The sequence below is a fragment of the Micromys minutus genome (assembly GCF_963924665.1).
Source record: "Micromys minutus genome assembly, chromosome: 2".
NCBI classification, from domain to species: domain Eukaryota; kingdom Metazoa; phylum Chordata; class Mammalia; order Rodentia; family Muridae; genus Micromys; species Micromys minutus.
This window is the reverse complement of record NC_137971.1, coordinates 78577601-78589838: the sequence shown is the minus strand read 5'-3', so window position 1 is coordinate 78589838 and position 12238 is coordinate 78577601. Positions and strand designations below refer to the sequence as shown.

Genomic DNA, 12238 nt, shown 5'->3' with positions numbered 1-12238 from the left:
AACAGCTGCTACCAAGCTAAGCTTGTACTGGGGAAAGTCACTTTTCTAAAAGGCGGCAGAGTAATAAACCTTTTAAAAATCTGCACTTCTACCTTGGCAACTTGGCTACTGACTCAGAACGCTTAATTGGTGTTCGCAAAGTAAAAAGATTAAATTGGGCCAGGCACAGGTCCAAATCCAGCTCTCACTAACCTTCCAAATGGCTCAAGGGTTGCAAACACCTTTTTCTACTGACCTTTTGAAATGGGTAACTCAAATCTTCCTTAGAACTTTGGCAGAGCAAATACTCTTTCCAAGTACTCTCTTCCTTCAGAGCTTTCATTCACAGTAAGGGTTGCAGTGTTTTTGTTTTAAAGATTGCTAAAATTGAGCTTGATACATTCTCTTATTATTGGAGACAGGGTCTATGTAGTCCTGGCTGTCCTGGAACTTCACAACTCTACAGACCTGGTTGGCCTAGAAATCAGAGATCCACCGATTCTTTGCCTCCCCTGGGATTAGAGATGTTGATTCTAAGAACTTTCCTACGGAAATAAATTAACATGGCTGTTCAAAAAAAGAGTAAAACGTTTTTGTTTTTTGAGAACTTTTTAATTTGGAGAGAAAAGGGGGGGAGCCACAAACAAAACTTTCTTGGGGTCTACATCAATAAATTCAGAGCCTAGATACTGTTATCTTTTAAGACTTGAACCTTTATTTTTTGAAAAACAGGTATTTCATACAATCTTTACCGTGTTAATGTAAAGTAGACAGGTGTTTTTGTTTTTCAAAAGATGCATTATGGACATTTTCAGGAAGCTGGTGTTATTTATTCAACTTTTAATCTTAAATACAAGCACAAAATTATATCAATCAGGAGACATTACAACTTAAAAAAAGCCACTATTTGTACAATGTTACTAAGACAAGGAAGATTCAGTTCAACTCAACTTGTTCTTAAATAAGGGTTGGGGGGGAGGGCAGGAAATGTGATGTCATTGCCACCTGACATTCCAGGTGGAAACTTCAGGGACTTGTAAATTGGAAAAATAACACAAAAATATGAAACAGGAGCTAAAACACAATGTCACAAAAAAAGGGGGGGGGGACCACCAACTGCTAATCACCCTGTTTTGGAAAAATAAAATGTTTCAGAACTATATCCAATTCTTTACCATCGTCAAATATCCAGCTGATTTGAGTTTTTAACATTAGCACTAGAACTTCCCAGTGAGCCCCAATTCTCAAGTTTTCTCTACATGGTTGCCCTTTCAAATCCAAGCTGTTTGCTTTTTGTAAATAGACAGTGATGTTATCTAGGCCCAAAAGCAGGCAAAGTACAGTGACTGCCTCCTCTTGAATCTTTGCAAAGCATTGTGATGCTCACCAGTACTTGTTAGGAAGAATCTACCTATCCTATCCAGGTAACTGAAGAAGTCTTCAGTGACTAGTGCATTAATTTTTGCCTCCTTGATTGGGGGGAGGGGGGGATTCTAAATTACTAGCATTTTATAAATTCAACAATATAAAATAATGCTGGCCTTCGTCCACATCTGAATATGTGAAACAAAGATGCTTCAGGGTGTTAGTTCTAAGAGCTAGGGTGTATGTAGCTCAGGGTTAGAGAGCTTGCCTAGTATGTGCAAGGTTCCATCCCTGCACTGCAGGAAATCCAGCTCGTATTAGCAGCACAGCACTGACATCTGCTGTGTACGAACAGGAGTAGCAGGCTAGTTGTAGGTGTGTTTGTTCTAAGAAAAGATTGGGAGAAAAGAAGAACCAGCTCCTTTGATTTTAGTACTGCACAAGTAAGCCCCCAAGTAACTACAAAAAGGTGGAGGGAAATAGGCCAGGAAGACTCTGATTTAAAGTACTGTAATACCCCAGATTAAAAAGGACCTAAGACTGCACATCAACTCTAATATTTGGCTGCATTGCCCTGCTTGGCATTTATTAAATGGCTCTTTCCTTAAATTTCACACATCAGAACAACCACAATTAAAACAAAAAACAATGCAGATAACACCAAACATTGGATGTTATTAAGAAATCTACTAATGAAGCTTAGATATAACAGAGGCAAGTGTTAAGGGCAAAGTGAAGGGAGTTTTTCCTTTGTATTACAAATTCTTACCCTGAACCTGGGATTTGAGCTCTGAATCGGTGATCTAAGAAAGTAGATCAAGACCTATCAGTTTCGCATAGAAATCTCACACCTCAAAAGAACTCACCACCAGTGTCAAATCACCTAGCAAACTGTGTGATCAGCTCATGACCAGAAACAAACAAGACACTTTGGTAAAGAAACAGCTTCGTAGGTATTAGGCTTCAGCTTGGTAGGGTATCAACTGACGCTAGCTAGTTAACTAAAGACAACTAATCACAATAGATTTCAATTCTTAAGGGTACTCTGAAATAGAAGAGGTTGTTCTGTACCCTCTGAATCTTAAAAGGGTGGAGGGAAGGAAGACAGAAGTAGGAAGTAGAGGGAAGTGAGTGTTAGGGGAAAAGAGAAAATATCCCTGGTTTTCCACAGATATTTTGTCATAAAAAAGAAAAAAAAAGATGACTTCAAAACTACAGCACTCTACATGATTTCATAAAACATTCCCCCAGTAGCCCTGGTTTGTTTCTCACTTGAGGCTGCTTACACAAGTTAAACCTGGAAAGGCTATTTGAACAGAAAGCCAGCCCGTACAAATGCGGGCTTAACCAGAGTAATGGACAAGCTTTGAAGTCCTTGGCTGCTCTTATCTGCCCTATAACCATGCACTACTATTCCCTCAAAGGCCAGTTTAAGGATGGATAATTCACCAGAGGCACAATTTTTTTTTTTGGTTGTTTTTAAGCTGTTTTATTTTTGAGTGTATTAAGTCACCAAGTACTTCTGAAGATGCCTGAGACTCTTGGGGAATAAAACTCACCTAAAGCAGAAGCCATTTCTGACCACTACCACCACCTACCTACAGGGAGGGACAAAAGTCTGAGCTGGTTTTCTCCTTCAACAAAAGCTCCTCCTGGCATGAAGAATGACTGAAAAATGACACATCTTGAGAGAGCAAAAGTGCAGTTGCCTTCAATGCCTCTAGGGAAGAAAATATCATGCAAAACACAGTATGGCATCAATATTCCAGCTAGGCTGTTTTGTGAACTAAGGCTCAAAATCAAATGCAATGTGCTAGATTCTTTAACTTGTCACTGGACATGTGGAGACTGGAAACAGCACCTTCCAATATTCATAATTAAGAAAGCGCTGACACTGGCATCCATCCTGTGAGGATAAGAATTCAACTAGTAGCAATCAGAGAAGAGCCTAAAGACACCTGGACCTTTCAGGCTTGTAGAGACTAGCAAATTAAGTGGCCACCACACTAGCTGCTAAAATGCAGGGAAAAGACTCAAAATACCATGTGCAATATTCTGTGTCGATACGTGATTTTTAGCTCTATCCTAGTCTGCACTTCTATCAAGGATTAGCAGTGAGTACTGAAAATGCTAAACTGAAGGGCGCCTTGATTGTGACTCACTACACACTGGTCACTCAACAGCAAGCTTTAAAATGCTGCAAAGGGTAAACAGAACCCATCACAGGCCATCAGCTGAACTGGTGCCGGTAGGCATTCCTGTGTATTCCCCAAATGCCAGGTAAACTAAAGCATTTTTAATTTACACTTTAAAACATAAAAGAAAATTACACTTTGTAAATTAAAAGTACCAAATGAGAAAACTGAATTAACAAACATCTCACTCTACCTCCACCAGAACGTCACTTTATTGTGAACCTGTCATCAACAATGCAAACTCCAATAGGTTCTCTATCCTGGTTGTTTAAAAGGTAAAAGATTACATCAGATCAGCTACTTTCTATGAAAGAAACTACAGCAATCACAGAAGAGGGAAAATTTGAATGGCCTCCAAAAAATGCACATTGTAAGCAGAGGGGAGTGCACATGAAATCAGTGTCTGTTACTCATTACGTTTGGATGCACAGTGACAATTCAGGAAACTGTACATGATAGAGTCACAGATATGACTGAAATAACCAGTTACATCTTGTATGTGATGATCACAGACCTTTAAACAATCCTTGAATTTTCCATGTTTTCACTGGATTTGGAGAAGCTCCCATTTGTCTCCAAATATGGTAAGAATGTGGAGACAAAAGTTTATGAAGTGTAAGGATTGAAATAAAAGTGAGTCTGACAGCTGGCTAATCTACAAGGGTGGGTCAATGGGGAGCCTGGGCACAGGTAAGCGATGGGAAGGAGTGGGATCCATAGGTGCTTTTCTCTTCATTTCAGAAGTCAGTTCTTCCGATGTAGTGTGTGTCTATTACACTGCTCTCCATTGTTTCAGTCCATTTCTGAAATTCATACAGCATAGCCTTTTGGTACTTAACTGGTCAACCCAACCAGTATTGTTGCCGAGCAACAAATGTTTCTCGAGAATCTGAATGCAACAACTCTTCCGTAGCTCTGAGTTCTTCGCGGCCCCAATTTCCTCTGTTTCTGAGCGGGGTTTGTTTTCCTGGATTGTACACACAGGGTCAGGTGGAATGGAGTTCCAAGTCACTCTGTGCTCCGCGGCAGCCCGATTTCTTTCTCAGCTAACCTCCTGACACGTTTGCAGCTGTTCTGTGGCAGAAAGACAATCTCCGTGTGCAGGCAGTGAGCTTCCTTTCTTCACCTTTGACCCTGGCCATGGTGTTGGGCGTATCCCTGAGTGCAGCTGTCCTGCAGGATTCACTTCCTAGTACACCGAGATTTCCTAGGTTTCCTCAGAGTAAGCCCCCAGTTGCATCACCACCGACTGTGATGTGGCTTTGGATGCCTGAGGCTGAGTTGATTCTGGTGGATGTCTGACCTCGCTTAACCAGACTCATCTACTGTCTTGCCATTCACACCCAGGCTGTCCAACCTTCATACAGCTGAGCCAAGTTATCTAGATTAGTTGCTTCCTTAATGACATAGTCAACCTGTGAACATAGGACAGAACTGAAAATCACTGAGAACCTTAAAAGGTCACATTTCATATGCCAACTGCATGAGTTGCCTCAAGAGCAAGTTTCTAGTCAAACAAATCACCCGAAGGAAGAGAGGTAATACTCTGGTAGAAAGAGGTGGCACTCTTCATGATCACAGAGGTTGCAACAAGCTGAGTGAGTGGTCTGAGGAAAGTCAGAACCCTTAGAACTTTAGGAATGGTAAGAAGCCTACCCACCCCTAACACCATGTGCTCTCAGGGTTATACCATAAAATGTTCTTAGAACAAAATAGATGATTCAAATGTGGGTAAGAAGTGGTTAGTCTAGGTAAAAAGTATGGCATCCCTATAACTTTTCTGTACCTTAAAACATTTTTCAAAATAAGCAACTAACAGTTGAATATTCAGCTGTAAAGTGTGTCTGCCCGGCACCTGTAAGGATCAATGTTCAATCTCCAGCACCCCGGGTGGGGTGGAGAAGAGGTGGGAAGATGTGATACAGGTACAATAAAAGGAGAAAACTTTGGACAAAAACACACAGGTATTCATGGAACTACAGCGTCTACACCTCCTTCATCTGATACTTTCATAACCTTTAAGGTGAGAGTTAATTTGGTGTGGTGGATGCATACAGCTTAAATTTCTATGCAAGAGGTTGCCTAAAAATATTTAGTGAAGAGTTAAGTAGTGATGGGCATTTGACAACTTTAGAGTAGTGTACCAATAATCTGAGTCCTGAATGTAGGTTTAAGGGGCTGATTTTTTGTTTGTTTGTTTGTTTTCTAAGATTTATGTATTTATTATATACACTGTCGCTGTCTTCAAACACACCAGAAGAGGGCATCAGATCCCATTACAGATGGTTGTGAGCCACCATGTGGTTGCTGGGATTTGAACTCAGGACCTCTGGAAGAGCAGTCGGTGCTCTTAACCACTGAGCCAGCTGTCCAGCCCAGGGGCTAATTTTTTTTTTTTTAATCATTAATGGAGTGTGGGGGAGGGTGGCATGGGGGGGAGTAAACCTTTGTGAAACTGAAGAGAGAGATGGGGGAAGAGGGAGGGAAGGAGGGAGGGAGGGAGGGAGGGAGGGAGGGAGGGAGGGAGGGAGGGAGGGAGGGAGGAGGTAACCTTTGTGAAAATGGTGAAACTGAACTTAGGCTGTCAGGCTTTGAGGCATATATGCCTTTACCCACTGAACTGTTCTGCTAGGCCAAGAGTCTATAAAATAGGGAAATTGGTAAATGAGATCCTTGAGCCTACTAGCATCATTAAAAAATAGTCACCTGCTCAGCAACTGACATCCTCCTGTTTGGATCAACATCTCGGCCCTCTAACTTGGCTTTCACTCTCTTCCACACACTCACTGCATAGGAGTTTCTCTCTTGCACAGCTATAAAACAATGACACAGGTAAGTCAAACCAACTTTTGTGTATTATAGAATTATAAGACATCCATATTCTAACTGATTACCTTTTCCAGTTTTAGGGTCTCTGACAGCCTTTTTGGGACTACAGGCGATGCTCTTGCCAGTTCCTGGGATGGTGCTTGGTGGAGTATCTGCTGATGTAGCCAGATTTTTCTGAATCAACTTTTTAGCATTCTGAGACATGACATCAGGCTGAGTCTTCTGGCCAGTGTTACTCCTAACCGCTAAAGAAAAAAAATTGGTGGCTCAATTTGCATAGAAACAGAAATTGGGGCTACAGTGGGGGTTGGCAGCACACACACAGGGATGACATATAGGAAGTATTCCACAGTACTCAACCTTGAAACAATTTGATTTTATGTTAAAAGTCCTTATCCCTCTGTGGTAGCTCATGCCTTTAATACCAGAAAACTCAGGAGACAGAAAGATCTCTTGAGTTTAAGGCCAGCCTGGTCTAGAGTGACCTCACAACCACGAGAACACACAACCAAGGTGAATGGCAACCAAGGTTGACCTCTGAACACACACAACCCAACCCACACATAATCTGTACGTGTATACACAGACACACATAAACACCCCAACTCACTATAAAAAGAAAATATTCCTTAAAAACTGGGAGACACAGCAGTTTAGAGTACTTCCTGCTCTTATAGGGGTTCTAGTTCAACTATCAATATCCACATGGTAGCTTACAACCATTGGTAAATGGAAATCTAGGACATCTGACCGAGACCCTCTTCTGAATTTCTAGGGACACAAGATGCATAATGCAAGCAAAACATTCATACATCAAATTTTAAAATCTTAAAGGGGGGAAGGGGATGCTTCCTCACCACCCAGCCAATCTTAATTCCTCAGCAATTCCCTGGCAACTATAGAATAGCTCACCAGAGACATCACACACTGCACATAACTGGATCTCAGATCAGTGCATCACTCAACCTATCAGCCAAGCTTCTTCTTGATGTAAATGTTTAACACCGAGATTCACAACTGGACATTAGAGAGTGGGAAACTTAAGAGCATTCAAGCCTAAATGTATTTACCTCCCTCCCTTCAAGACTCAGAGATCTATGCAGAAGAGGCAGCAGAAAGACTATAAAAGCCAGAGGTGGTAGATGACTTCAAAGGTCATTTTCCAGATACAATGAGGCTAATGCAATAGAACTCATATTTTTCCTTTGTTTCATTTGGTTTTAAATTTTGTGTGCGCTATTGTTTTTGAATATTATTGTTTTTAAAGAGGAAAAAATATGAAGTTGAGGTAGGGAGGGAAGAAATCTGCAAAGAGTTGTGGGTAAGGGAAAAAACACAGCCAAAATATACTGGAGGGGAAAGCAGCAGCAGCAACAACACAGGAAAGCAAAGACTGGTGGCCACACTTTACATCCAGCTCCCTGGCGGCAGAGGCAGGAAAATCTAGGCCAACCAGGGCTTAGTGAAATGCTATCCTTTAAAATAAATATTAGCATAAAACAACATATGGACATTTATAAACTTTGCATGAAGCAATTATTAACTGGAAAAAAGCAGAACCATCCTGATGCCTATGTGCTAATGTTTTTTTTAAAACCCTACAGACATACACAGTAGTTTTCATGTCTTAATTTGGATAGAAGACTCCAAAAAAATGTTTATCTTATTATTCTATTCTAAAGCCCTCAACAAGAATAAAATTTTAAGCCATAATTAAAAGTCAGAATCTGGGCATGTGATGACTGCCTTCAATCCCAGCACTTGGGAGGCAGAAGCAGGTGGATCTGTGAGTTCAAGGCTAGCTTGGTCTACAGAGCGAGTCCAGGACAGCCACAGCTATGTAGAAAGGTAACATCTGAAAATAAAGAAATGAATGAATAAATAAAATTTTAAAAAAGAAAGAAGGGAAGGAGCAAGGAAAGGAGAAAAATAAAGTACAAAATCACTTGGCCTCACTTGCAAGCCTCCTGATTTGGCCTCCCAAATATGGGATTGTAAGTATGTACCACCATGCTTGACCTTAGTTATTCTTTATGAGGGAAATCAATCTATTCATTTTAACATAAAAAACAGTATTAAATCTCAACAAATTTGCTGAAGTCTCTTTTTCAGTTTGGTTTATTTGTAAAGATTTTATGCTATTTTTACCCCCAATCCCTTGCATAAACTGTCAACACATCAAGATCGGGCCTCTTTCATACCTGCAGCAAAGGACGGCTGGTAAGTAGCAGATGATGTTGGACTTGAACATTCATTTGCTGCGTCGGTGACTAAGGGTGATGCAAAACTCACTAAATTATTATAGATACTGCAATACAAAATTTATGAAATATTTGTTTATGGAATGTTTTGCCATATAACTGTTCACAAACATATGAGCGAAACTAGAAATAAAAATTACAAGAGATAAGCCTCTCACGCTTTGCTTCTACCTCATTAGGGCTGGCCAGGGAGCACTCTTACCTCTGGCTTTGTGTCTTCAGTTCTTTCAAGGTGGGAGTGATTTCCTGAAGCATTTCAACATGTTCTTGACTTCGAATCTGACCCATGGCCTGGACTAGTGTGAACAAAACCGTCTGAATGTTGTCCTGCCATGACTTGTATTCAGCCAGGAACTGCCTGACACTGCTCTCATAGGGAATATCTTCAGCATCGGCTAGAGCAGCCTCTTCATCCTGCCACCAATCCACAAACCATTAGGAACAGACTTATTTGTTCCAGCAATTCCTTTCAAGACAGTTACCTCTTGATTAAGAGGTAATAAAGTGATCTAAATGTCACTGTGTTTTATCTGCTTATTATAGGTCAGTTTTATTATAGAATCTTAGTTACTAGCACCAAATTAAAAAAAAAAAAAATAACTGTTGTAGCTGTTCTTTGCAACTTTGTGAGTTTTTTCCCCTCTTTATCCCTCCATTTTTACCCCTTACCACTAGATAAGAGAGAAAGAATGATTAGGGGAGGGAGGGGGCAGGGAGGGAGGGAGAGAGAGAGAGAGAGAGAGAGACATAAAGAGAGAGCATGAATTTCTTCTTTGAGCATAACTATTAACAAACAGTAACTACCACCCCACAGGACCAACAACCAACAACCTACTGGGGCTCTAGCATTTATATACCCTCTGAAAAGTTCCCAGAATTCCAAATGTCACACAATTGCAGAAAGTATCTGCAGCTGTCAAAACCACACTTCTGCTAGAGCTCTAGGCACTTCAGTCAGTCCCACATTCCCAAACCTGGGATTAAAATAAAAGAATAACATATTCTTATATTTGTTTTTTAAAGAAACTGAAATTCCAGAATTCTCAAAACAGACTGTTTCTACTATCTTGCAATAATAAAGTAATTTAGCTTTGCCTTTCATCCACTTTGGAGGCAAGCTGTTTAGAAATACCAATGGAGAAGAAAAGACTAAAAACCAAAATACCTGCTCCATGACACTAAATTAACCAATTTAAGCCTCAGATTCCCTATGTACAAAAACCAGAATGCCTGCTTCAAAAGATAGTTGATAAAAATACATATTGAGAAGTTACAAATGAGTTGCAAAATGTAAATTGAGAAGTTATTTTTGTTTATAAAGTGTCACATCTTTCCACAAAGCCATTATCTTGAGACAGGAAACTATGTCAGTGAGATTACCTTAGCCATGGCTTTCAGGAGATGCTTCACATCTCCAAGCTGTCGGTTGTGACCCGTGAGCACAGTCTTTACGCTGTCTACTAGGCTCTGGATGGCCTCACACACAGTCTCTATATGCTGTTCCTTCTCTGTCTGAACAGCCCTTTGGGTGGACATATCCTGGGTCAACTGTTTATGTGCTGATAGAAGCCACTCAGAACTGCCAATAGGATGTTCAAGAGTTGTGTCCTAAATAGAATAAGCAGTCATTCACTTGGATTAAGTCCTATCATAACTATCAGTAAGAGATACAAACTCAGTTGTTGGCTGTTGATTTGATGATACATAGAAGATAATACTTAACAACTTGAAGTCTGTATAAAGAATTCTAATTTTTATGCATATCATATAGGTTACAAATGCTTAAAATATATAATGCTTGAAAACCAGTAATACAGTTGGAATGACAAATACCTATAGCCAGATCTCTAAACTAACTTACTCTTTGAAATGGAGACAAAATGACCTAAATAAATCTTTTTCACAGCACTTAAACACTGAGCTCACTAACGTGGTACTTTCAGACTTAGCTCACCTTTCCAGCAGCTATACCCACTACTAGCCTGTTCTACTCTCCCCTTCCACACTGCACAAAACATCATACACATCTTGCCCACTTCAGAACTTTCACATAAGCCACAGTATCTTTTTCACTCAACATATTATTGAACAGTTCCATGGATGCTAAAAGCAAAGTCTCCAATAACCATAACCTTAATTTAGGTTACTGGCCTTAAACACTGGCAGTTAGCTTCTCCCACAGCACTCACCACTCTCTGTAATAAACGAAGCTCTAACTCAGAAACTGAACTGTTGAACTGTGACGCAAATGAACACATCTGCTGACACCGTTTGATTAGTTCAAATAAGGCAGCATCCAGGCTTAAGGCTTCGGCAGTTCTTGTTCGTAGACTCTCAAAATGAATGATATTGCTGCAGAGGAAAGTAACCTGTGAAGAAAAAACCCACATTGGGGTGGAAAAGTGATGATGTGAGAAACAGAACTGCTGACATATTTCTAGATTTCTAGAATCTGAATTAGAATTGGTCCTAAACACTTACTTACAAAGACTGAGTAGTACATATTTTAATTTTTGTCAGTATTTACAAGATCTTATACAGCTAAAAATACCTGAAGACAAAGTTCAAATAGTGTCATAATCTTGAAACAGAAGCCTGAGAGGAGCAGGCCGTACCTGGTTTGCTCTCTGGCTCTCTTTGAGAACAAGATTTCTTCTTTCAGCTATTGTTGCTTCAAAATCTTGTAGTACTGGTGCCAAGGCAGGATTGGCACCACCTGCCCATTTCAGCCGCTGCTCAATGCTTGCTTCCAGAGCTGCTAGTTTCTCCTGTAAAAGCCAGCAGAAACCTTGAGCCCTTACCACACTCTCCACACCCTATTTGTTAAGGATTTCATGATCAGAGTCAGAAATCGTATGGGTGGGCATGCTTAATTTAGAAAACATATCTAATACCTTTGTTTCAGAGCTCGTCTTGATTTTGAATACTTAAGGACCAAAGATGTCTGGGTAAGAAAAGACTCACTTTTGATTTACTTAAAATCTGAAACACTTCCATGTTCTAGCAGTTCATTTTAAATATAAAATATCTTTTGATAAAGTTATATTTATTTGTGTATTTAAGCACACTGTTGCTGTCTTCAGACACACCAGAAGAGGGTACTGTATCCCATTACAGATCGTTGTGAGCCACTATGAGGTTGCTGAGAATTGAACTCAGGACCTCTGGAAGAGCAGTCAGTGTTCTTAACTGCTGAGCCATCTCTCCAGCCCCTGTATTTAATTTTTTTAAAACTGCTTTAAGTGGTTTCAGTGCCCTCTTCTGGTATGTCTAAGACAGTGACAGTGTACTCACATATGTAAAATAAATAAATCCTTTAAAAAAACAAACAACTAAATATAAACTCAGAATGGTGATGGCACACTTGTAATCTCAGCAGTGATAATGCTGATATCAGGTCCAGGCTAGCCTGGGCTACAGGGTAAGAACCTGTCATCTCTATGCACCCCCCCCCGCCACGCACCCTCCCCAAAAAAGGAAAGAGACTGTATGATCAATACTTAACCACAAGAAAAATAAAGTTTAAATTAAAGAAAAAAAAGAAAGAAAACATGGCTGAAGACATGCTCAGGTGGCAGGCTGCTGGCCAACTTGAAAGAACTAAGATCA

At 40.2% G+C, this 12238-nt stretch overlaps 1 protein-coding gene across 3 annotated transcripts in view; it reads right to left on the bottom strand.

Moving 5' to 3' along the window:
• Nucleotides 1–698: 698 nt before the first annotated feature.
• Nucleotides 699–12238, bottom strand: part of SMG1 (SMG1 nonsense mediated mRNA decay associated PI3K related kinase) — a gene marked incomplete at its 5' end in the record, with an annotated part of 98913 nt that continues 87373 nt past the window's right edge. The window contains 8 exons of one of the 3 annotated variants that reach the window (XM_080912416.1): nt 699–4954; nt 6246–6352; nt 6434–6613; nt 8570–8676; nt 8832–9043; nt 10010–10237; nt 10819–10998; nt 11245–11397. In XM_080912416.1, coding sequence (XP_080768542.1) covers nt 4877–4954; nt 6246–6352; nt 6434–6613; nt 8570–8676; nt 8832–9043; nt 10010–10237; nt 10819–10998; nt 11245–11397 — 1245 coding nt within the window. In that variant the 3' untranslated portion in view covers nt 699–4876. Of the gene's footprint in view, nt 4955–6245; nt 6353–6433; nt 6614–8569; nt 8677–8831; nt 9044–10009; nt 10238–10818; nt 10999–11244; nt 11398–12238 lie in introns of those variants that run through there. The other 2 variants (XM_080912415.1, XM_080912414.1) reach the window with 2 other exon arrangements.